Consider the following 24,425-nt stretch of genomic DNA (forward strand, 5'->3'; position numbering starts at 1 on the left):
CGGTCACTCTAAGTCTAGCTTTACGTCGCTCTTATCACAACAACAGACTTGGCCGGGGAAGAAGTGCGACTTCTTTTTATTTCGGAGCAAATTCTCTTTGCTGTTGTTTGCTTTTTGTTGTGTTGCTTTTTTCCCACTTTCTGTCGGAGATTGTCACCACTTGTTTCAAGATGGTCAAGGTATCATTTAACACGGCTCTGGCACAGAAAGATGTGAAGAAGGACGCCGAAACTCTTATTCCCGAGGAGGACAAAGTGAGTAGAAAATGGCTAACGGCAAACTAGGTTCTCGGTGGGGGAAAAGGCGCAGTTAAGCATAAATGCGTAGAGACACAATACTGTTGTTTAACAGGGCTCCTGATATATTTCAGTTTCCCCACTCTTTGAACAGTTTTAAATAATACATTTTAAAATCATACAATATGTTTTTAAAATACTAACGTCAAATAATTCAGAGTTCGGTGGACGTTACTTTCTCAGGTGGTGTTTGTTTTTTTCACCTTTGATACTCTTGATGTTTCCGGTATTTTCTACTTGTTTCCATTTTTTAAATCTATTTTATACACTGACTAAATGCCACATAAATATAATATTTACACCTTTTAAGTTGGTCTGGCAATACTCTGAAAACGTTAATGTAAGTTTATGGGCTCTAAAGTGCAGGAACGAGCTTTGCTTGACTTTTCATGTCGTTTTAGAGGTCAGCAAGTATACTAGCTGATTAAAGCGTGTAGTTTCCAAACCGATCAGTCAATAAACAGAATTTGATTTTGGTGTTTTTGTTTTTTTTAACCCCAAATCACGTGTAGATTTTTACCTGACAAATTTTAAGATGGGTTTTAATCTGGTTTCGTATTACAGGAGTTGTCAGTGTTCTCACCAGTTATTCCTCCTTTTTCTGCAACCAGTTCGCCTCAGACTTCAAGGACGTGAAAATGTGCTGAGGGGGGGGAAGAAAAGAAAAGAACACAACAGAAAATGCAGATGTTATGTTATTGCGTCTTGGTGAAAGGTGCCACTCTCACAAAAGAGAAAGCATAATAGGTGGGAACTTCCCCATCACTAAACTCAAAAGTCCATGCAAATTTATTTATATTTAGTCTGCACCTCTCAGCAATTAATGACGGCTTAGGAAGGAAAGGCTTCACAGGAAGGCATAAGAGTCTGTCACTTCGCCAACCTCTGTGGTCTGAAAGGTATGTATGTAGAGTGTCCTAGAAATGTCATTCATAAGTTGGAAAATCCCCCCCCCCCCCCCCCCCCAAAAAAAAAAAAAAAAATAAAAAAATAAAAATGCAAAAACCCAAAGGAGTGCTGTGCAGTATGGTGACACTGCAGTGCATTTCACACAATATTCACTAGAAAAGTGCAACTAAATGACAGTTTTGGAGTTGCAGAGTGGCTGTGACTGCTGTGTGATCTCAACCTGCGAAGGAGCTTGTTCAGCTGCTTTCGAGCTGACTTGTGGAGTTGAATGTGTGGGCTGCTGAGGCGTGTTGCCTCTCAGACGGTAAAGTCTACAAGATCTTCCCGCTGGCCTCCACCCTGTTGTAAAACGAGCTGTCTGTTGTTTCTGTTTCGTTCTGACTGAGGACGTCTGGGCTCTCTCTGTATGCAGAGAGCGCTGCGATGTCAACCGTGCTACATGTTGGAGTTGCAAACGCAAACAGCTGCTTGTAGTTTCAAAGATGTGCAATGAGTGACAAACCACAAAGTGTAATTCTCGATGAGAAGCTGTGAGAATATCTTATCTTGACTCGTGGTGAGAGTTCTGCATTAGCTGGAAACTTTCACACAATCTGCCTGCTTGGTTATTGTGGGATTAGACTGTATGAAGGTGGCATACACCTCCAACCCCCCACCCCCCTGTGTCTTGAGCTTCAGTGTCACAGACTTTTATCTTTTTAATCTTGATAATCAGAGCTTAATGTGCTCCTTCAGGGGGATTGAAGTAGAAAAGAGGCGATTCTGCACTTCGTTTGGGGTTGTGTCTTGGGGGATTTTCTAGCACTTGTGGAGAGAGCAAATGAGGACTTTGTGCCATGTGTCTCGTGCGTGGGGTTCAGTAGCATTTAGTTGAAATGTAATCCTTTGAAGTCCTTTACTGAACCTTTTTTAAAGTAGATTGTATCCTCTGGTTGTTGTTTTTTTGTTTTGTTTTGTTTTTTTTTAGAGTTAGATATCAGCCCCTATCCTCTAATTTGATTTAAATTAACAAAGTGCATTATTGTCCCAAAAGTCTGAAAATTTCTTTGTTACAACTGCCAAAAATGAACTCAACTTGTAAACAACAGTTCAAAAGAGTTCAGAAAACTAAAGTGAAGGCACTAAATAAGTAAAAGTCTAATGCAATAAAATACAATGCAAGTTAAAAAAAAAAAGTTAACATTTAAATAAAATGTCAAAAAGTGGCAAATATATAATAAAGTGTCTGTATAAAGCAATATATCTCAAACTGAGGAAATCAGAACAAAACAGGATAAAGCTGTAGAGGAAGTCCGGTGCTCATGTGGAAGAACAGACATTTCTGATAGTGATTAATGATTGATTTATCATTGGCAAAGTCAACAAGTTCTTCATAAATGAGGACGCTTTACTAAATTTCTAAGACACGATTTAAAATTCTGCACTGTATCAGATCTGTTTTCGAATGTATTAACATGCCCTCAAAACAAAAAAGGAAAAAAAACATTCTACAGTCAAGGAACGAGGTGTGTGTCTTGTTGCTCAACAGGATCCAAAAACTGATAAAAGTGGTTATAAAATATAAACGTTGCAGGCTAAAGCTATTAGTAAGCAGCTGCTTTAACAGACGGTTAGCTGATTTAAATTAATCGCAACTAGAAAAAATCCATTTATCCCAAACCACCAACAGAAGTGGACAGGAGCAGAGATGGAACAGGAAGTTTTATTACCCGCATCCAGCACACGAAGCCAGTCCTGTCTGTAGCAGTGAGAGAGCACTGGATCATATCTAATCTGATTTAAGTACCCCTGAGTAGTGGTCATAGGTGGATGAATATTAGCTGAATAAGTGAAAGACTATTAAGTCTTTAACAGCTCCTCTGGTTCTCTAATCCCTCATTAAACGTGTTGAACTTTGTTTTGTTTATGTGTAAAAATTGCTGAGAGGAACAGTATGCTAATACAGTACATTAGCCTTAGTTTAGAAAATAGCTTGGAAAAAATCATGATGTGATGTAAATTCAGTTCTGTTTTTAATTTGATTCATTTCTTCTTCAGAAAGTACCGATAAAAATACCATTAAAGTAATGGACTGATAAGCATTATCATTAGAAATACCATTAAAACCATTCACCATACCCATACCTCATTCTGTAGTCAAGGAAATATGTTGGAAAGTGTTTTCTAACATATTTAGAAATCAAAGAATTATTTAAAAAAAAAAAATCTCCCATGGAGCAGGCTTGAGTTTATCACACCGTCATCTATTTTGCCTTCATGGAAATTTTCCTGCTGCTCTGCTTCCTGAGGGAGGAATCTGCTCTACTGGTCAGACCGCACAGGACCAAACAGGAACTAGCAAATGTTTTATGTTTTTGCCAGTTGTGTTTATGTGTGTTGGGGAGGTTATTTGATTATAAAAATAGTCAATCTGTTGAGGTCTTGGCTCCTGTTTGTTTTCTTTTCCTCGTTTCTTTTCCTCATTGCTCATGTGAACACAGACACTGTTGTAGTTCAGTGAGTTGCAAATCTTGTAAATGTAGCAGCTTGCTGGTTTACTGCCATATGTGCCGATTAGTAAACAACAGATGAGTTATGATACAAAATAGGAGCTAGGATGCTTTAAAGTGCGGGATGAGCCAAGTCTTGCTGATACAAGGTGGCCTGATGGCAGACACTTGAATGTGCCATGAGTCTTGTGGTCTGACAGGCTGGAGACAGTGAGTTTGTCTGTAAGCCATCCCGTTCTGCCCTCATGAGATGTTTTGGTCATTCCTGCCTCCTGTTATAGCTGTGAATTTTCCTTGGATGTTTGGATTCAGATACAGTTATTAATCATTACTGATTGGGGAGAATGCCACATGATTATTATGTATGGTAGGAGGTCTCACAAGATCAGCCATTTGCTCCTTGTTGGTTGGTAGACTAAACAAAAGAATGTCTGCAGGAGCAAAGAGCGGTCCAGACAACAGCAGACTGTTGAACTGTGGAAGACTTGTTTCACAGGGAATGATAGAGATCCAATAGCTAACCAAAACTTTGATTGCTTGCCACTGGAGGCTGAGTAGGTGAAAGATCGACAGCAATCCAGTTAAAAATCCAGCACCTGCAACTGCTGATGATCACAAACTCAGCTACAGAACATTTTTCCAATTTTACTACTTGTGAATAGATCTTGTTAATTAAAGGCTGTATTTGCATCATCTTGACTCTAGCTGAACTAAGCAGTGAGTATGTTCTGGCTTATATTGAGTGATGAAGACATACTTTGCCAAAGAAAAAACTTGAATTTTGATAGTTTCTCTTTTTGTTGGGTTCCTCTTTACTCTCTGAGTCACTATCTGTCTGATAAACTCTTGTCTGACTTCCCTTTCATTTTCATTCTTCTTATATTTTAGCTCAGTTATGAGCAGAAAAACAGCATATTGAACTTTTGTAAACTTGAAAATTTATAGTATTCTTTAGATAAATTGAATAACAATTATCAGCATGTTTTATGATGGATACAGCTGTGTTTGCATCAAATACAAATTTCTCTAAGATTGGTTGGAAATGAATTAAAGGTGCTTGATTATGTATCTGCTCTGAGTAAATAGATGTTTTTTAACAAAGTGACTTGGCGTATTACCAGACAGCAAAAAGCCATGTGAATGAAACGCATAGAGGTTCATGTATAACAGGAACAAATTTGCAAGCCTGTTTGGCTCCACAGATACTGCTTGAGCACTTGTGGTGTATTCGGGGACAGTTAAACTAAGCATGAAGATATGCTTAGCCTAAATATTTAGCTTGACCTATTTTCCCTCTATAGTTGTCTCAGTGACTGTCGTTAGTATGAGACACACTCAGGATTATTGGGGATTGTTTAACCTGTTAAGGTCTGATAGAAACATCCTTGCACAGCAGTTGAACTGAAGGCCATGACCGCACCTACAGAGCAGTGTGCTGTTTGTGATGTGGCTTTGCAGCCCTTTATATTGTCTGCCTGATTGTGTTTACAGTCTTTCTTTTATACAGGATGGCTGTGAGCCATGCACAGTCATAGTGCTGGACTTGCACCTTTATACTTTCGGTGTTGTTCCTAGTTGCTATATAAGAGACAGCTGCTGTGTAGCCACCATACACTGCATTTGGTATAGAACGATGTCAGTGTGTGTGTTTTATAGCAACCTTGCAAATAATTTACAGGTGACCGTAAACACATTAGGAAACTCAGCAAGTATTAATACCAGCTGTAGCACCCTGTGTCCAAAACCAGAACTTTGTTCATGTCCAGTGAAAAACCTCTCATACAGTCAATTTATCCTATTATTTAATGCACAGAAAATAATCTATCATAATATTTCTGAGTCTGAGATGGTAAATTCAGCTTTAGCCAACAGATTGGTTCCCCCCCCCCCCCCCCCCCCCCCCCCAAATTAAAACGTTTGAAACAGTTATTTGACTTACAAGTCGGCAGAATAATTATTGCAAATTTAGTAAAATCTTTATGCTTTTTGTCCACTTATTGTTTATTTCAAGTGTTAATAAATATACTATTATGTCTGCTTTACAAAATTGCCGCTTTGTGCAAATTTAGAGCGTTCTTCAGTTAGATATTTTCTCTTTAAAAATTTTCTATTTAATAAATTATCAGTTTTATTGACCAAGTGCTTCAACAGCACACTACAGGATTTTCATCACATTAAGATATTGTCATTGAGACAGTGCAGTTTTGCGTTTGTAAGGCACATTTACACAACAAACACATTATTAGTACTTAATGTTAAGATGAGAAAAACAAGGCCAATATATGATAATTTGGTTTTAAATGACGAAAACTGCTTAGATGGTAAGGCAAATAACTTCCAGCTACCTCAGCTTAACTTTGGATGGAGGAGCACCTGTGCTTACCTCACAGTTGGTGAGCGGCAGTGTTTGAATCAGGCTGTAGTGCTACAGCAGTTGCGGGTGGTGCTTATTAAAGATCAGCTTTCACATCTCTGTCCTCAAATCAACTGCAGCCGTGTCAAGCTGAGTGTAGAACATCACAGGAGGAAACCACTGCGCTGAAAATTTCACTCTCAGAAGAGTCTAGTGTTTAATTTCATGCTTAAATATAAACGTTGAGTTCTCCTGACTTGATGGGCTTTTTTTTTTTTTTTTTTACTTTCAATTATATGTTGAGAAAAAGTTTGCACGACTTAAGTTATATTTTTTTTAAATAAGTAAAACACAGCCAGCTACCAAGAGACTTTTTTTGTAGTGATGAGAAACCACTTTTGTCTTCAAGTCAGGTTAAATTTAAATGAATACATTTTTAAAAAGTAACAATCAAGACAAAGCAGCCAAACCACTCCCCCATTTATTTATAAATGAGCAAGTTCCTGGGACCAACGTCGTGCAACCTCTGTGTACTGACTGTGCTACAAAATGGCTTCTGCAGCTGCGTTTGATAATAAGTTTGATTTGTCAAATAGAAGAAATGAGTCTTCAAACTATGCATATTGCAAAAGTGTCAAAACCGTCTCAGTGTGCGTCTTCATCCTCTCATTCTGTGATGAGTGAAATAGATGATAAGGTTGAACTTTGGCCTGTGCGTGTCAGCTAATAAAGTGTCTAAGCTGAAGTACAGATAAGAGAAGTATACAGCGGTCCCTCGTTTATCGCGGTAGTTACGTTCCAAAAACAACCTGCAATAGGTGAAATCTGCAAAATGTTTTAAGATTGTAAAACAACTCACTATAAGCTTTATACACTTTTCTCAGACACACATGAACATTTTCACACTTCTCTCTCTTGTTTAAACACTCTCAAAGTTCAAACCTTCGTAGAAAAAAAGTCCAGTATTATAGAATGAAACCAAAGGAACCCGCAGGTGCCTTTGAGGGTCCAAAACGTTTCGTTGACATTGTTGTGTTTGTTTGGGAGAAAACTTACAAACATACAGTGCAGCACTTCAGAGTCACACTGCTGGCGATTGAAGATTTATGTAAATTTGACCAGCTGAACACATACTGTACTGTACAGGAGACGCAGCATGAGATTGATTGACAATGGTCTACAGCCAATCAGGACGCAGAACACAATGCACTGTTAAAAAAAAAAACAGCATGCAAAATTGCGAAACAGCGAGGCCGCAAAAAGTGAACCGCGTTATAGCGAGGGACCACTGTATTCCGAAGATTATGAAACTAGACTCCTTTTCCCGTATATAGTCTTTTTGAACATCAACGAAACTAGACAGTACCGTATTTTCACGACCATAAGGCGCACTTAAAAGTCTTAGATTTTCTTCAAAAAGTGCGGCGCGCCCTATAGCGCAGTGCGCCCTATGTGTTGTAAGGAGGACGTAGTAGAGAACACCATGAGAACGTTAAAGGGTGAAGTGTGGGCGTTGATCGTATATACCGGGACAATCGCACATACCTGTATAAAAGAACAGGTATGTGCATTATGCAGGACATCGTTGTTTTAACAACCCTGAAAATGGCAAAGAGACACGCTTACGAAGCACAGTTTAAACTGAAGGCCATCAGCTACGCGGAGGAACATGGAAATCGAGCAGCGGCGAGAGAATTTAAGATAAACGAATCGATGGTTCGCAAATGGAGGAAGCTGGAAAACAAGCTCCGGCAGGTCAAGAAAACGCAGCTGAGTTTCCGCGGACATAAGGCGAGGTGGCCCGAGTTGGAGGAAAGACTCGAGCGGTGGATCATCGAGCAAAGAGCGAGCGGGAGAAGCGTTTCGACGGTCACCATTCGGCTAAAAGCAGTTTCACTAGCTGAAGAGATGAACATTGAACATTTCCAAGGAGGTCCGTCTTGGTGCTTTCGTTTTATGAAACGGTGCCATTTTTCCATCCGGACCAGGACTACGATAGCGCAGCAACTTCCAGCGGATTATAAGGAAAAGCTGGCCATCTTCCGCTCCTACTGCAGCAAACACATCGGCGACAAAAACATCCAGCCCAGCCACATCACAAACATGGACGAGGTCCCGCTCACTTTTGACATCCCGGTGAGTCACACTGTGGAGAAGAAGGGGACCAGCACGGTAGCGATACGCACAACGGGGCACGAAAAGTCTTCTTTTACTGTTGTGCTTGGCTGCCATGCTAATGGACAGAAACTGCCGCCTATGGTGATTTTTAAGCGAAAGACTTTGCCTAAAGAGAAGTTTCCAGCAGAAATCATCATTAAGGCAAATGAAAAGGGCTGGATGGATGAGGAAATGATGAAAGACTGGCTGAGGGAGGTGTATGTAAGGAGACCAGGTGGTTTTTTCCACGCATCACCATCGCTGTTGATCTGTGACTCTATGCGTGCCCATCTCACAGCCGATGTGAAAAAACTTGTGAAGCAAATGAACTGTGAGCTTGCTGTCATTCCGGGAGGCCTGACAAAGGAACTCCAACCGCTGGACATCGGTGTGAACCGCCCGTTCAAAGTAAGGCTGCGAGCGGCCTGGGAGCGATGGATGACCGGTGGAGACCACAGTTTCACTAAGAGTGGAAGGCAGCGCCGGGCGAGTTACGCCACAATTTGCCAATGGATTGTAGATGCTTGGGCTAACATGTCTGCTGGCACTGTTGTTCGAGCTTTCGCAAAAGCCGGCATCGTTTCCGAGGAGCCGCACGGCACGGAAAGTGACTCTGACGGTGAAGACAGTGAACCTGGCATGTTTGATGGAGATTTAGCGCAGCTGTTCAATTCAGACACAGAGGATGAGGACTTCGATGGGTTTGATTGATGATAAAAATGTGAGTACCAAACTTTGTTTTGCTCCTGCTTTATTTTTAAATATGCACACTTGTATGCTTGTGTGTTGTTGATGATGACGATTACCGGCAATAGAAATGTGAGTAAGGTACCGAATTCACGTTTGCTCCCGCTTTATTTTTAAATACGCATACGGTACTTGTATGCGCCCTATGGTCCAGTGCGCCTTATGTGTGTGTTAAATACAGTAAGGGCACACATAACTGAGACTGCGCCTTTTAGCACAGTGCGCCTTATGGTCGTGAAAATACGGTATTAGAAAATAAAGAGTGCTAAGTTGTTGTTTTTTTAATCTCTAGTTGTAGCATTTCATTTGTGAACATTTTCTACTGTACTTTAAACAAAGTTCTGGTACTTTGTAAAAATATACACTGCTGTCACCAGCTGTCTCAGGCTATGTCCATACGTACACGGGTATTTTTGAAAACGCAGATTTTTCTATGCATTTGGCCCTTTCGGCCAACACACAAACTGCGTTTTGGGTCATTGAAAACGCAGATTTTTAAAAACTCCTGCCAAGGTAGAGATTTTCAAAAAACGTTGTTTTCGCGTTTATGCGTGGACGAGGAAAATTGAGATTTAGTCATGCAACGTCAAAGTTGTGCGCCTTTTTTGGCGTCACGATGTGCGCCACGTTTTTGTTTACATGAGATGAATTTCTACAACAGCAGATAGAGACAAAATACTGTTGCTGTTAATCTTACTATCTGCAGTTTTTACACGCTTGTGTATACACACGCAGATACTGTTCATCCATTTAGAAAGACGGAGTTGTCAGAGTGAACTTCGGACGGGGCTTCTACATTCAGCACAGACGCTCTCGCAACCCAAATCCCGACGCCAACGTCATCGTCGATTTTGAATAAAATAATGTTTTTTAAATTAAATGTTTATTTATGTATGTTGTGTGCATTTTGTCCATTTCTAAGTTGTGAGTCAACACCAGCCAAAATACTGTTTTTAGTCATTAACATTTGAAATGATGAAGGCACTTTAAAAGTAACACAAAATTAGCAGTCTTCCCAGAAAAACCAAAAACTTTTCAGAAGTGCTTAAAGTTAAAATCCTGTTTACTCTTTTCCTTCCAGGTTCCTAGACTTCTGATTGGCCAACATACAACATAAACGGTTAGGATTTGGCATGTTCTTGACACCGTTTGACTTCGTTTTTGGCTTTTACATGTGGATGGGATTTTTTTTTTTTTAAATCTCTGTTTTCAAAAATACGTGTGGACGTGGAGTTTAATAAACTCAGCCCTCTGCTCCTTGCTTCCTAAAATATAACACGACATTGGAGTAAATTCTCGACCATCTCACACTTCTGTTTAATCAGTTTTCTTTGTAACATTTATTCAGCTGTGTGAAAACTATAACTTTAATATCAGCCGCACCGATTTACTCAGGAACAAATAAAACAGTAGCGAAAGACTGCGCAGGGTATGAAAACGGCATAGCACTTTTGCAAATATGTGATGTCTTGATAAATCGAGCAGATATCACCCGATATATTGGGTGATATCTTGAAAATTTTGTGACCCAGAAAGAGTAATATTAAAACTAAGTAGCTGCCGCTTTATTGTTGGAACCTGGAATTGGCTGGGCCACGCTATGAATTGTGGGATACGTTGGGCCACGAAGAATACCTCCAGCCCATCCTTCAAGTCCAGGGAAATGAAGGACACATTTGTCGGCCGCATTTGGAGGAGCCTTTTAATTGCAACAGAATTTCCCTCGGGATAAATAAAGTTCTTCTTATCTTATGAATTCAGTCTTTAAATGTTTGAGCAGTTGTATCTGCCGAGCCTCACAGTTTGGGTGTCATATACTTTGAGTGTATGTGGTTTTATAGAGGCTGAGCTGGAGCAGTTACATGCTTACACCTGCTGTTTATGCAGATGCTCAAAGGAACCTGTGGTTGTATCTTGTTGACGTTGTGGGCATTTTGAAGCAAAACTTTATTGCAGTATTTAGGTTAAGAGCTTCATGTACATACTTGCTGTGCTTTGATTCCTAATTTCAGCATGAAACCTGGTGAACCTCCCTGCCCTGTCTGACGACAGTATAATCAGCTATGGAAGTAATCATTATCATTAGTAGTCTGTTGAGATTTAAAAGGTCTCCTTTTTACGTAATATTGATTTTCTTTTCCGTCTATCACGTCTTTCAGCAAACAATCGAATGAAAATAATGTTTTCTCTCAGTTTTGAGAAGGAGCTATTCCACATGTGCCAGTAAAAAATTTTCTTCCACCTTCACATTCATCAGTAAACCTAATTACAGATTTGGATTACAGACCTAACCTTTCCTCAGTTGCTCTCTGCTTGTTTGTTCTCTGGTTGGTGTCTCAGACACGTGGGCTGCTTGAAAAGGATTACAGTGTAATCAGTCAGATGGAGACTCAGCCAGAGAGCTTTAGCTGCCTCCCACAGGACGCTGCCGACCACTGAAACTCAAGAAGAGGGAGGATTAACTAAGCAGGCACATATATATGACAGCAGCTATGAAGCCCATGCACATTTACATAGTGCACACTATCTGAATGGTGTGCACAGCCACTGCTTAACGTAGTGAAAAAGTGTAGGGTTGCGTCCCACCATGATGCTATTAGTATTATATCTGTGACACATATCTAAGTCCTAATGTATGTTTACATACTTATAAATACACTGTGTGGTGGAGGATCAACATTTAACCACCTGTAATACACTTCAGCCAATGGTAATACACTTCATGAACCCCTAATAGGATTTCAGCTCTTCCCTTAAATGCTTCTGTAAGTACACCAAGAGCTACTTTTAAATCTATTTCCATTAGAAAATCCACACTCTTTTAATTTCTTTACGTTGGACATGAGTGCTCTTATTCTGCAGTGGGTTTTGTTGTTGTTTTTTCCTTTAAGCCAGTGTGACACACTTGCTGACTTTGGCTTTTTAAACACAAAGATTTGCTGCTTTCTTTTATATTCCTTACACTCTTTCTACTCTTTCTTCTTTCGACCTAACGTTACCCAGTTACTGCCTTCACAGACACACTATGTAGCTCAGAGGTGAAGATAAAGTTTCATGTGTAGACTGAAATAAAACCCGCCTTGGACAGTGATACTCACCTGTATCCACAGAGATGGAAACACAAGCCGTCCTCAGGTAGACTGATGCTTATGGACAGCATTATCCGCTTAAGACATTTACTGAAAGACTGAATCGTGCTTAGGATCACAGGGAGTTCTAAATAGTACTTTATTTGCATATTGATTATTGACAAGGAAAATGCCACAATACAGAACATGAAACATATTTGTTGAGGTGAACTGAAAAAGTGTTAAAGCTTTCAGTATGCCTGCAAAAGACAAAGAACTGCATTAATAGGTAACCAAAGCCTGACAGAAATGGAATATATGCATAACTAAAATATTCCTGAAATAGTAGTAATAGTAATGAATTGAACATAAACACACACACGGCTGCCAGTGGTTTACATTTAATCATGAAGTTGCTTTCAAAGCAAAAGTACTTTTGCTTTTCAGTGAATTCTAGCTTCTCAAATGAGCTTTTCCTCCTCATCTTTATACTGTCATACATTTAATATCTTTATGCTAAGCATAAATATCAACATTGATCCCCTAGTTTAATTTACTTCATGTCTTATGTTACATTAAGGTGTAAAAGGCAAAAAGAACTTCTCAGATTTATTTCTGGAGACTTGATCGTCTTTTACTTTCAACAACTAAGCAACACTGTAAAGCTTTTCTGTAGGATTTCCACTACTTGTTGACCACTGAGCACAAACATCATTTATTTTTCCTGGCTGTCAACTTTAATTCTGGAAAATTAACTGGGTTTGTTTATTTTGTTGTTGTTGGTTGTTTTTTTTGTTTTTGTTTTTTTTTTGTGGGGGGGGGGGCAGGGTTTGTGGCCACAATGACTCTAAAGATCTTCACACACAGATTAATAGCTCTAACCATGTGAATCCACAAACATAATTAACTGGAAAATGTTTGTTTGTTGTGGTGGGTTTAGTGTGGTCAGCCCGTAGGTTCATCTCAAAGACACACAAACACCGTCATTGATCCCTGTGGTGTTGTGAATGAAGCCCAGAGGACACTTCAGCACAGTGTAAACCAGCAGCCTTCATCCTCACAGCAGCAGCTCAAACCTGGGATTTCTGTGGCCACCAGTGTTGGGTTTGTTCCTCAAAAAGAGTGCCCTATTGTGTAGTGTATTACACAATTCTCATTACTTTTCTCAAAAGTAAGGCTGTATGTTCATTAATTACTTACCAGAGAAAGTAACTTATTGCACTACTGTTGCATTGCTTTTGCATTACTCTATAAATGACTTTGTACACAATTAACAATATAAACCACACTGCAACACAAATCCCTGTCCTAATGAGGACACACAATCTTTCTTTTAGTGTTTGCACGAGAACACAAAAATGGTAACACAAAGGACAGTCGAAATCCAGCCCAAAGATATTTCAAAGCGATTGCGAGTTATATTACTGTAGAAACATGTGCAGGTACTGAAATGTAATCTGATTACATTAACCTCACACTTTGGAATGTGCTACACCCATCACTGGTGACCACCAACCACAACAAAAAGCTTACACAATAAGTCGTTCCTGGCTTAAGAACAAAAGAGGACGTGTCATTTAACCAGACAGCACTGAGAAACAAAAATATCATTGTGTATAAAAAGATGTTTGTGTTGAGAGTTGGGCCAGCTCAGATATGTTTCAGTTTCATATACTTCATAAACATTTTTAAATGTAATGATACAATTAATAATCTGTAGGCCCTCAAATAATGATGAAATGATACAAATTTTGAGTGTTGAGTGTAGAGTTTTTGACTGTACATATTGTTCTCATGACGTCGGCATGCTTTCCCGTGTTGACATAGGAGTGGTATAATGAGGGTGCGTGTGTTGGAATTATGAAACGTTGGTCTGAAGGCCTGTTGGGTCTTGTTGTTGGTGAGACTTTAAGAGATGGTTGTAAAACTGGAAAAAGACATAGCAGTGCTCCACAGCAGAGGTCCTGATACAAACTTTGTCTTGAAATTTGAAAACGTTTTTACTTGGTGAACTTGCTACTGATGCTTCCTCGTCATGCTTGATGGTCTGTGCATTAAATTGTTGTTGGAGAGTAGCGAGCAGTTTTCAGATTGTATGTTACCACATGCAGTTCATCCTTCATTAAAGACATGAACCAACCATAGACGGTCAGCTGCAGTTCAGCCGCAGACCAGGTCTGACATATATGTTATTAGTAACATGCATTTCACCATTTCAGGGAGAAAGTCGTCATCAGTCCTTATTTAACCTCACCCTTAGTAAACTTATTGCAGCTTTGCCACTGGAGCCAATATTCACACCCTTTTTGGACAGCACTACTCTACACTTTCCTGCTTTAGTTTCCTTCCTTCTGCTCTGTTCAATTGTGGAGAGCTGTGAGTACCTGTGAATGAGCTTTTTGCTTGGGTTAAGTCTCTTTCGTGATATTGAATCAGGATCCTTAAAGTAAATGTTTTTTAATTAAACTGCAATACATGCGTCCTTCCTTGAAGGTCTCAGAACTCTTTTGTTCTGTTTGCTATAGAGACTTCTGCTTTTTATGTTTTGCTAACTTTTTTTTCCCCTTCCCTTAAAACCAAAAAGACATGTCGGTGATTGGAGCAAACCCCTTATTTAGCAGAGGTGACCCCAGCTATACAGCTGATGGAGAAAAGCCTGAGGAAATGTTCCCAATTTGGTGTCTTTCTGCCAGGCAGTGGTGGTATTAAACTGACTGCATCTGACACTAACATGTTGCTGATCTGTCAGCCAGTGTGTACTTTTTAAACGGTCTCACCCCCCACTTCCTCTTATTTGTCCGCATATTTGGTTTCATGCTAACGTCTGCTTTTTGGTTCCTTTTTTTAATCGCTACCGGTATTTCTGTTCATTCCAGGAAAAATGTTACATTCTAAGAGTCCTCTCCTGCTTTCTGTACTTTGACTTGTAGATCTGAAAGGGCTGACTATCTATTTCTCAGCAGCCACCCTGCTGCTGCTTTAAAAAAACAGAAAAGGCTCTTAACACTCTTCTTCTCTACCCGATATGCTGAAATGCATGGTAATGCTTCACTGACCAATCAAAAATGTAAAAACAAGCTTTAAACTGGAAGTCAGCTGTTCTCAAAGCAGATAATTCATGCTGACAAGTCTTGTTTTGTGATGACACAGTATATCTGCAGGCCACAAAAGATGAGGATGTCCTAAAAAAAATTTTATCCAGTGTATAAATGTGTTAAGTTCAAGTACTAAAACATGAAAAAACAACTTTAACATTTTAGTGATTAGCGATCGTGGCTCAAGAGTTGGGAGGTCGCCTTGTAATCGGAAGGTTGCCGGTTCGAGCCCCGGCTTGGACAGTCTCGGTCGTTGTGTCCTTGGGCAAGACACTTCACCCGTTGCCTACTGGTGGTGGTCAGAGGGCCCGGTGGCGCCAGTGTCCGGCAGCCTCGCCTCTGTCAGTGCGCCCCAGGGTGGCTGTGGCTACGATGTAGCTGCCATCACCAGTGTGTGACTGTGTGTGTGAATGGGTGGATGACAGGTTGTGTAAAGCGCTTTGGGGTCCTTAGGGACTAGTAAAGCGCTATACAAATACAGGCCATTTACCATTAACTACGATCAGTGTGACAAAAGACTGTGTTTGTTCATTTTATAAAATTTACACATGTAGTCTTGACCTTGGTCTAACCAGGATGATTTAATAACCATAATATCCCCTGGGTTTGATTATATAATAATAATAAGCATTTTCCTGTCAACCCTTGTGTTATTGTATACAGCACACTGTTGAACTGAACCAGTTCTAGACCAATAAGGATTTAGGAAATTAGCAAACACACTCTGTCTGGAAATGCATGCTAAATATTAGCCTTTTTTGATCATTTAATTGTTGCATGGGTGTACATGCGTGGTTTACATATGAACATAGGAGACTTGGATGTTCTGCTTTAGTTAAGACAGAAGGATGGGCCTTTTACATAGTGCAGCACTGTGAGCAATTTGTCTTTACGTTAAAATGTTTGGTCAACCAGGTTAATTATGAAAGCAAGCATAAAGCATAATTATGTAATATCAGTGCCCCCCACCCCCAAAACTGCCACAAAAAAAGATTATGAAATGTTTTCGTCTGTGTTTCTGTAACGGAAACCGCACAATTTATTTTCAGACTTAACAGGAAATTAAAAAAAAGAAAATGGTATTCACAGGAAAGCAACAGATCAGCTGTACTTCAGACGTGTTCCCAAATGTGTTGGAGGTTTTTATCCTAAAAGAACGTGCCCGGCTGGAGTACACAGTGTAGGTTTTGTTTGCAGCTAAAACCCCTGTTCTTTTCATAGCTGTTGAATTACTTGCCCATAATCCCATAATCTTCATTTCTCCTCTCGGCTCACGTTAGAATCTCAGCTTCCTTTGTTACGTTGTTCAGAGAAAGTAACTTTTATGGCATAAACAGAAATCGCTATTAAAACAAAAATGCCAGCTGGACTTGCATGCAATATCATGTAGTAATGTTGCCACGCTTGCAGCTTGGTGAGCCTCTTCTGGCAGAGCGTGACTTTCAGCTGATGCAAATATAACAACTTCTCATCCTCACAAAGGCAGTATTATTGTGTTGGTGGTAAAGCTGCCCCTTGAAGTGTCCCGGCATTTATTGCTACTCAGCAAACGAACGCGTGCAAGGTTCTCCACAAATGTGGATTGTGTTTTCTTCCTTTTAAAACATTTGGACTTCAATAAAAGGGGGCTCTAAATGCCACTGTACAATAGCTGCTCAGGAGCAAACAAGAGAACTGGTTGGAAACTGGTAAATAAAAGAAAGCGGAGGGGAAAAAATCAACATTTGCTGCCTTAAAGCTACCAGGACAGCTTCAGTGCTTCTTGTTATCGGTTCTTCCAGCCTTTGCAACTCGATTCAAATCTAATAAAAGAACATAGCATGAAGAGATCATTCCAGTGACACGAGAAACCAGAACAAGAAAACATGCTTCCTCACCTTGCCCAGATTTTTTTTTTTTTTTTTTTTTTACTGCCCACTGGTCAGAGAGAGAAGAAGAAAATGCAAATCAAGTAGAAGTTTCTACCTGATTGAAACTCCTTTTAGTCACTATTCAACAAACAGAAAATGTAAATCGGATCTTATTGTAGTTTCCTCTTTCCTGAAGATTCCAGTGAAGTAATAACAGAACGAGTTGAGAGCCACACTTTCATCTGTGTTTTCGTTTCTTTTCACATTTTTAGGTATTTTTTCACTCTCTCTGTTTGTTTCCCCCCTCTGTGATTCGCATCATGATGAGTCACCCTGATGCTGTGTTAGTCTGAAAAGAGATGTTGAGCCTGCTTCATCTGATCTCAAGAAAGCCTTTGTTTTCTTACACACACACACACACACACACACACACACACACACACACACACACACACACACACACACACACACACACACACACACACACACACACACTTTCCTCATCTCACACCCTGGCCTCTGGATTAATAGTTGACGTAGTTCAAGATATTTTCCCGGCTGAAAAGCTGGTGAAAGTTGGGACGGGTTCTGATTTTTATTTGAGTCTAAGTGCATTTGAATTTATTTAAAAAAACAAAACAACAAAATGTGCACAGTATTCAACCCATACTGCTGATTTTTGCTTTCAATTAATGTAATGTGGAGTGCTATTAAGTACATTTATATAACCGCAGTACTTGGTGCGTGCACTGTCCTACATGAACTTAGACTTTACCTGAGTAGGTCCAGCATGGTAAACTTTTCATATGTGGTACTCAGCATTTTTGTTCCCTGCGTTTATCCTTAAGAAAGTGCTTCTCCCCAGACCAGCTGCAGTTTCATCAGTGTATTTGTTTTCTGGGAGGAGGCCCTGCCTTGAAGGCTAGGGTGGTTTTGAATGCTTAATGCTTAAAAACTCAGGAAAATGCATTTGTGAGGGTTTGAAATAATAGGTATGTGTTGAAAATCATCACAAGTATTTAACGATAATAACCAGATGCGTACTGATCCTTGGGGGATTCTCTCAGATCCCTGAATGTATAATTGGAGGCAGTTAAACTTAATCGTATCTAATCAGTAGTTTGCCCTCTCCTGCAGGACGCTGAGGCTGCGGTGCTGGTGCGTCACCAGTCTCGTGCCTGGTGCTGGTGCATGTGCCTCGGTCTGGCCCTCATGCTGTCTGGAGTGGTGGTCGGAGGTGCCTACCTGTATCGCTACTATGTCATGGAGGTGAGTAGCGAGCCTGAGGACAATTTGGTAAGTATCTCATACAGCGCATGGAGCAAATGGTGCGTTGTTAAATATGAAAGCAGACAGGTAGAAATGCAGTTAACAACATTACAACAGAATGTCACAGATGGCGGTGGCTCAGGAAGAGTTGATCATCTATGATTAAAAACTAATGGCCAATGGTGACACCACTTTATCAACTTCATAATGGAATATATAAGTTTCCACATTTTCTGTTTAAAACAGTGACAGTGATGAACATAAACATGCATATGTATGTTACTGCAAAATTGCATATAATTTAGGATGTTATTGTCCTTCCATGAACAAAACCACCCTTATTTAAAGCGCCGTGCTCAGCTGTACTCCTGCAGCTCACACTGACAGTGAAGAGCAAAGCACATGGTACAAATTTATATGTACTTTTAAACACATTTCAGCTCCACTTTCTGAAGAAAACACATTCAAATTTAATTTCTGTTCATGACATGGGTAAGAAAAGGCATGAAACTTGGATCAGAAATTGCAAAAGTAAATGTGAACTGACACAGCGCGACAGGTCAGAGCATGTACGCCACTGCCAGCTGTTCTTGTCACGTTAAGCTCCGCCTACAGCACAGTGGCAGTTCTAGACACAAACTAGACCAAGCTGTTTTGAGTTTATCAACTTGAGCTCATCTTTTGTAGCTGAAGACTGAATAAACCCGTCGCTGATCTGAACAGGCTTCCTGTTTACTATTCTGTAAATGGCTGTGATGTGGCTGAATGTCCTCTTCTATTTTTATTAATCCAAATTCTCTCTAAATTTAAAGAGAATCAAATTGTCTCCATGTCTGTCACATTACATTCCTTAAGGAAATGCGAACATGCGCTGTTTCTAAATTCAGAAAAACTTTGTGTCTACAGAAGTATCTGTTTTTATGCATTTCTCCAGAGAGAACTAAACTTTTAACGTCAAAAACTGATGTTATTAGTTATAACAAAATGCTGTGAAGCAGACGAAACTGAAGGACTCACTGGGAATAAGACTTCCTCAAATTTGAGATGTATGTTCTGTTACGCTTTATTTGTCAAAAATGTCACATCTCTGTCTCCTTTTTTCTTTTTCTTTTTTTTAACCACAGGAGGGCCAAGTATTTTTTTGTGGCGTCAAATACCGCGAAGAAGACTTCATGATCCAGGAGGAGGATGAGGTATGGCAAAACTCTGGATATAGTATCTTTTCCTTATCAGAGGCCTGTGTTATGAAGCAGGATTTGGGAGCTCAGCGAGGTGCTTCAGGGTTAACCCTCGGCTATCAGGGTTACAACAGGGGTTGATTTGTTAGTGGACTACATCAGTATGGTGGCCATTCAAGATGGAAACCTGATTTGCTCTGGAGCATGATATGTCAAGGTTGGAGACCAGCGGGTACGAAATCACTACCCACTGACCCACTGATCAGTTCTCTGGAGAGTATTTTGCTCATTTATTTTAAAAAAACAAACAAACAACTTCTTGACCCCAGAGTGATAACAGAAGGGCCAGCTGGTTTTAGAGACAGAAAAAAGCTTTTGGTTTTCTCTGCATACCCATCAGGTATCACATTTTTAGGAAAATTGGGTTTTTTTGCTGCAGGCATCTTCAAATCGAAATCATTGCTCTGTAAACCTGAGCCTAAGCCTCGTACTTGGCGATCTTAAATAAGATTGTGAAGAATTATGTCATCATTTCTAGCACATTCCTTATTCCTCGCTCTTTCATGTGTGAACGGGTTTGTGGTTAGATTGTGAAACTCTGGGTTATGTATCGAGTTGAAAATCCCCAAGCGTTATTTGGTTGGTCTAATTGAAGATGCGAGGGTAGGTGAAGCCAGATAAGGACGAGATACCATGAGTATGATGAACTCCCTTGCAACACAGGCCTGTGTTTATATGTTTGTGTTCAGTAGATGTGACACTGGTTCAGTGTGTCTATTGTTTTCATTTAATCATTACCGATTGAGTTACTGATTAATGTCCTGAGTTGGTGACTAACTGACCTCTGCTTGCAGGGCTCTTTTAGGAAAGTGAGCCTAGTCAGTTTCGCATCACTGCCATAAATCAGTGTATGAGCTGACAGGCCTCCAAGCTTTGCTCCATGTGGTTTTATTTCTGTACCAAAAGTATTTTTTAAGAAAATATGACTTGATCCAAAAACAATTCTGAATTATGTTTAGGTAGAAGGAAAGCGTTTCACTGAGTAACCAGTGACTGTAACTTATTAAAAATGTTACGCACTGGTTCATAGGTGGAGGTGGAGCTGCCAAACCACATGCGTCAGATGTCAGAGACGATCCGGGTGTTGGAGACAGAGCAGGTGGAGCTAATCAGTGTGCCAGTGCCCGAGTTTGAAGATGGAGACCCAGCTGACATCGTCCACGACTTCAGCCGGGTATGTACTTGAAAAGATGGAAATAGTGATGTTGACGCAAAGCTACGGTTGCACATTTAGAGGGATTCAAAGTAGACCAAACATCACCTGGAATAACATTCTGACAGCTTTAGAATTTTAGGAAGAACATGTGAGTTGTGAGTGATGCAGTGTCTGCTAACCAGCCAGTAGGAATTCAGCCTGAGATGATTTACCCATCTCCCAGCATAGGCACCTTTATGGGAAACTGTATGCAGATATATTTAGCTATTTAACATTTAGATTTTAAAGATAACCAACTCAGCTTTCTATTCCGTTACTAGGTAAAGAAGAAAAAAAAAAAGCAAATACCAGTTACTTTTCTGTTTTCTAACTGTATTCCTTCTTTCTCAGAGGCTGACTGCTTACCTGGATCTGTTTCTGGACAAGTGCTATGTCATCCCACTCAACACCTCCATTGTCATGCCTCCCAAAGACTTTTTGGACCTTCTCATCAATATCAAGGTAACTGTGCAGGGTTCAGACCTATTTGTGTTCCTGTGCTGGCTTAAGCCTGGATTATATTTCCATAAATCTGCTGAGGTCCAAGTAACAGTTTCATCATCAGACAGTGAATTTGAGGGTCTGTGTGGATGTCTACATGTTTGCCTTTTTTTCTTTTCTTTTGTTTTTCTTTTAACCTGCAGGCTTGTCCCCACAGAATTTACATTACAATGCACCAACTACCCATGAGAAAGAATTTTAACAGGAATGGCTTCTCGGTCATCAGGTCTCCTTCTGTCCGTTCCTTCATCCACTATGGAGTATAATCTAGGTTTTAGATGACATGATTTATAGCTGTCCTACATGCTCAAATTTACCATTCCATACTTTCCCAGACATGTTAAGGAAACTAGTTCCTAACTGATGCTCGGGGAAGATGCTTTAACGTCTTCCTCGTGTAAAACACTTCAAACTGTTCCAAACAGCTGGGACCAAAATAAATGAATTGAAACCACCAAGCTGCCTGCTTTAAATTGATATTTGCCATGGATCTATTAATACAGGTTCCAGTATTAATGACGATTAAGCAGAATCTGGCACTCCTCAAAGAAAAGAGATGTCCAAAAATTGAAATACAGACCCAAAAAGCGCAAGCTCTTACATATTTGCACCATGCTTTAAATAATTTGCATTTGGTTCCTCCCTTTGCCCAGGCTGGCACCTACTTGCCTCAGTCTTACCTGGTCCGTGAGGAGATGATGGTGACCGAGCGCCTGGAGCACGTCGACCAGCTCGGCTATTTCATCAACAACCTCTGCAAAGGCAAAGACACCTACAAACTGCAGCGCAGAGACAGGATTCTGGGTAAGCATGTCAGGCTTTCATTTAGGTTTAAACATACAGAGATATAAGACTACAGATGCCAAACAGGAAAGGCAAAGACAAAATGCACTGCCATACAAATGTTTAGCAAGCATTAAGAGAGATTGTAAATCATTGCAACCTTTAATCTGTGTATTTGAATGTTTGGAAGTTCTGTGTACTCTTTCAGCAACATGAGACACGAAATGCAGCCATACAAGTTTATATAAGAGATTCTCTGATCACCTCACAGGTATGCAGAAGCGCGAGGCTCTGAACTGCCACAAGATTCGTCACTTTGGGAGTCAGTTTGTGGTGGAAACCCTGATCTGTGAGCCTTAAGACGCCTCGTCGCCTCACGACGTGCTCTTAAAGTCACTGGCGTGCAGTGAGATTGTGTTTTTAATCCGCACCTGTCTATTGTTTCCTGTTCTTTACTTCAGGTAGTTTGAGTGAGTGAGCGTGGTGAAATGTGATGCTGTTGGGTGAATATTCAGTGATCCTAAAATTAAAAAAAAAAAAAGTGAAGCATTGCGTTTTTTGTTTTATTTTCCAATTTCTATACAGAAATTATTTTCAGAGATAAATTAGCTTACAGCCAGCTGAGTATACAAAAATAAATTATTTTAATCAAATTAACTGCAAACATAGTATCAAGCTCTTCATTAATAGACGTGGGTAAATATGAGATTTCCTTGCTTTCAGTTCACATATAACATTTTAAGACAGGGCGACTTTTATACCACTCAGTCCACAAAGACTTTTTTTGTATTTTGTCTGCTGTAGCTGTTAATACACTGCACTTGTTTTCTTAACTGGAAAATGATCTTAAAATAAGAGTGTAAATGCACGCTTCTGCTGCTGAGCTTTAAAGTGTGTGAAATCTGACCGAAGAACACAATATTTTCATTCAGATGAAAGACAGCTCAGAGAAATAAAAACACGCTTATATTAAAATCTTTTTCACAGGGGTTGTCTGTCTTTTTATGAATGTGTAATTTTTTATTTTTTTTTGGATAACTCTTCTTGTACCAATTTGTGTATATGATCTATAAACATAAGCAGACATACAGAATAAAGAAAATGGTAGAAACTATAAATGGCGTGTTGTGTGTTTCTGTGCCAGAAGCTTCAGAAAAATCCTATAAACTTTTAATTGGTGTATATACACTAATAATTATCTTGACTGTATTTCTGTTATTGAGCAAAGGATCAGACTACTTGAAACCAGCAGTACATGTTTATTTTAGTGTGCCTAGGGCTGCCGCGATTAGTCGACTAGTCACGATTATGTCGACTTTTAAAATCGTCGACGACTAATTTAATATTCGACACATCGTTTGAAGCTTTGTAAGATCCCAAAAGACGCAGGAATAAGTAGTAGGATTTAAGAGTAAATCGGCTTGGCTGAGATTAAAGTTATAGTTTTTACACAGCTGAATAAACGTCAAGCAGACAACTGATTCTCAGAAGTGTGAGATGCTCGAGAATATACTCCAGTGTCCTGTTATATTTTAGATAGCAAGGAGCAGACGGCTGAGTTTATTAAACTTCACCGAAACAATCTGCAAATTTCATTAAAATTTAATAAACTATCATCTTGTCTTTATTTTTAGTTAGCACAGACCTTAAACACTTAAAGCTGTAAGCTAATGATAGTTATATAAGAGCAGATGCTGCTGGTGCAATAAGCTGTACGTTTTACGTCCAATGGATGCATGACCTGATTAGTCGACTAATCACAAAAGTAATCGTTTGTGGCAGCCCACTGTGGGCCACACTGGTGCATCAGCGCTACATCTTTTATGGGTTCTTTGACTTTAATGAAAGGTCAGATTATTTCTTCAGTCAGTGTACTGTTCACCACACAGTTTGTTTTCATCATACAGATCATAACTCATGATAAAGAATGTGACTGACAGTGTCAGTGGCCATGCTGTTTACAGCGGTGTCATCACATGCAGTCGTTACCTCAGTGAACTAACATAGATCAGCTGTCACAGTGGGCTCTCTGCCTGTGTGTCATAGGATCCTGGTGGAAATTTGTCTATGATTAAAGCACTAATCAAGAGAGCCCTAACCCAGGGGGCTCATGGGGAAAGCAGTGGATGGAAAGTCACCTTGATGGAGCAGGGAGGTGTTTGCAGACAGGTCATAAAAGCTGAGGTTCGTACAGTTACATCTGCTCTAAATACTGGACTGAAAAACTATTAGATTTCTTTGATGTCTGTTTTACGTGTTAAACCTTCATTATTGTTTCACTCATGTTTGCTAATTTCAACTTGTGCCTGCTTGTACTGATTCAGTTTAGGTCTTTTAGAGCTGCTTTCCTCTTACCAACCTGTGCCAGCCTGAGGCCCTCAAACAGGAGCCTACAGGCTGTTTGTGGGTCTACATCAGGGGTGTCAAACATAAGGCCCAGGGGCAAGAATTGGCCCTGAAAAGACTCAATTAAGA

General features: G+C 39.9%; 1 protein-coding gene across 2 annotated transcripts; it reads left to right on the forward strand.

Annotated features, from left to right (window-relative positions):
- The first annotated feature begins 15 nt into the window (after positions 1-15).
- On the forward strand, positions 16-22,540 carry LOC308409354 (integral membrane protein 2B-like). Of its 2 annotated transcripts, none has more exons than XM_080902036.1 (7): positions 16-254; positions 18,102-18,260; positions 19,358-19,426; positions 20,502-20,645; positions 21,018-21,128; positions 21,821-21,971; positions 22,222-22,540. In XM_080902036.1, exons 1-7 carry the CDS (start codon positions 171-173, stop codon positions 22,308-22,310), a joined length of 807 nt encoding a protein of 268 aa, XP_080758162.1. In that variant the 5' UTR covers positions 16-170; the 3' UTR covers positions 22,311-22,540. The 2 variants fall into 2 exon arrangements, with proteins under 2 accessions (XP_080758162.1, XP_080758163.1); XM_080902037.1 differs by having other exon boundaries at positions 17-254; positions 18,102-18,233.
- The last annotated feature ends 1,885 nt before the right edge of the window (positions 22,541-24,425 follow it).

Source organism: Rhamphochromis sp. 'chilingali', assembly GCF_963969265.1.
Source record: "Rhamphochromis sp. 'chilingali' genome assembly, chromosome: 14".
Lineage (NCBI taxonomy): Eukaryota > Metazoa > Chordata > Actinopteri > Cichliformes > Cichlidae > Rhamphochromis > Rhamphochromis sp. 'chilingali'.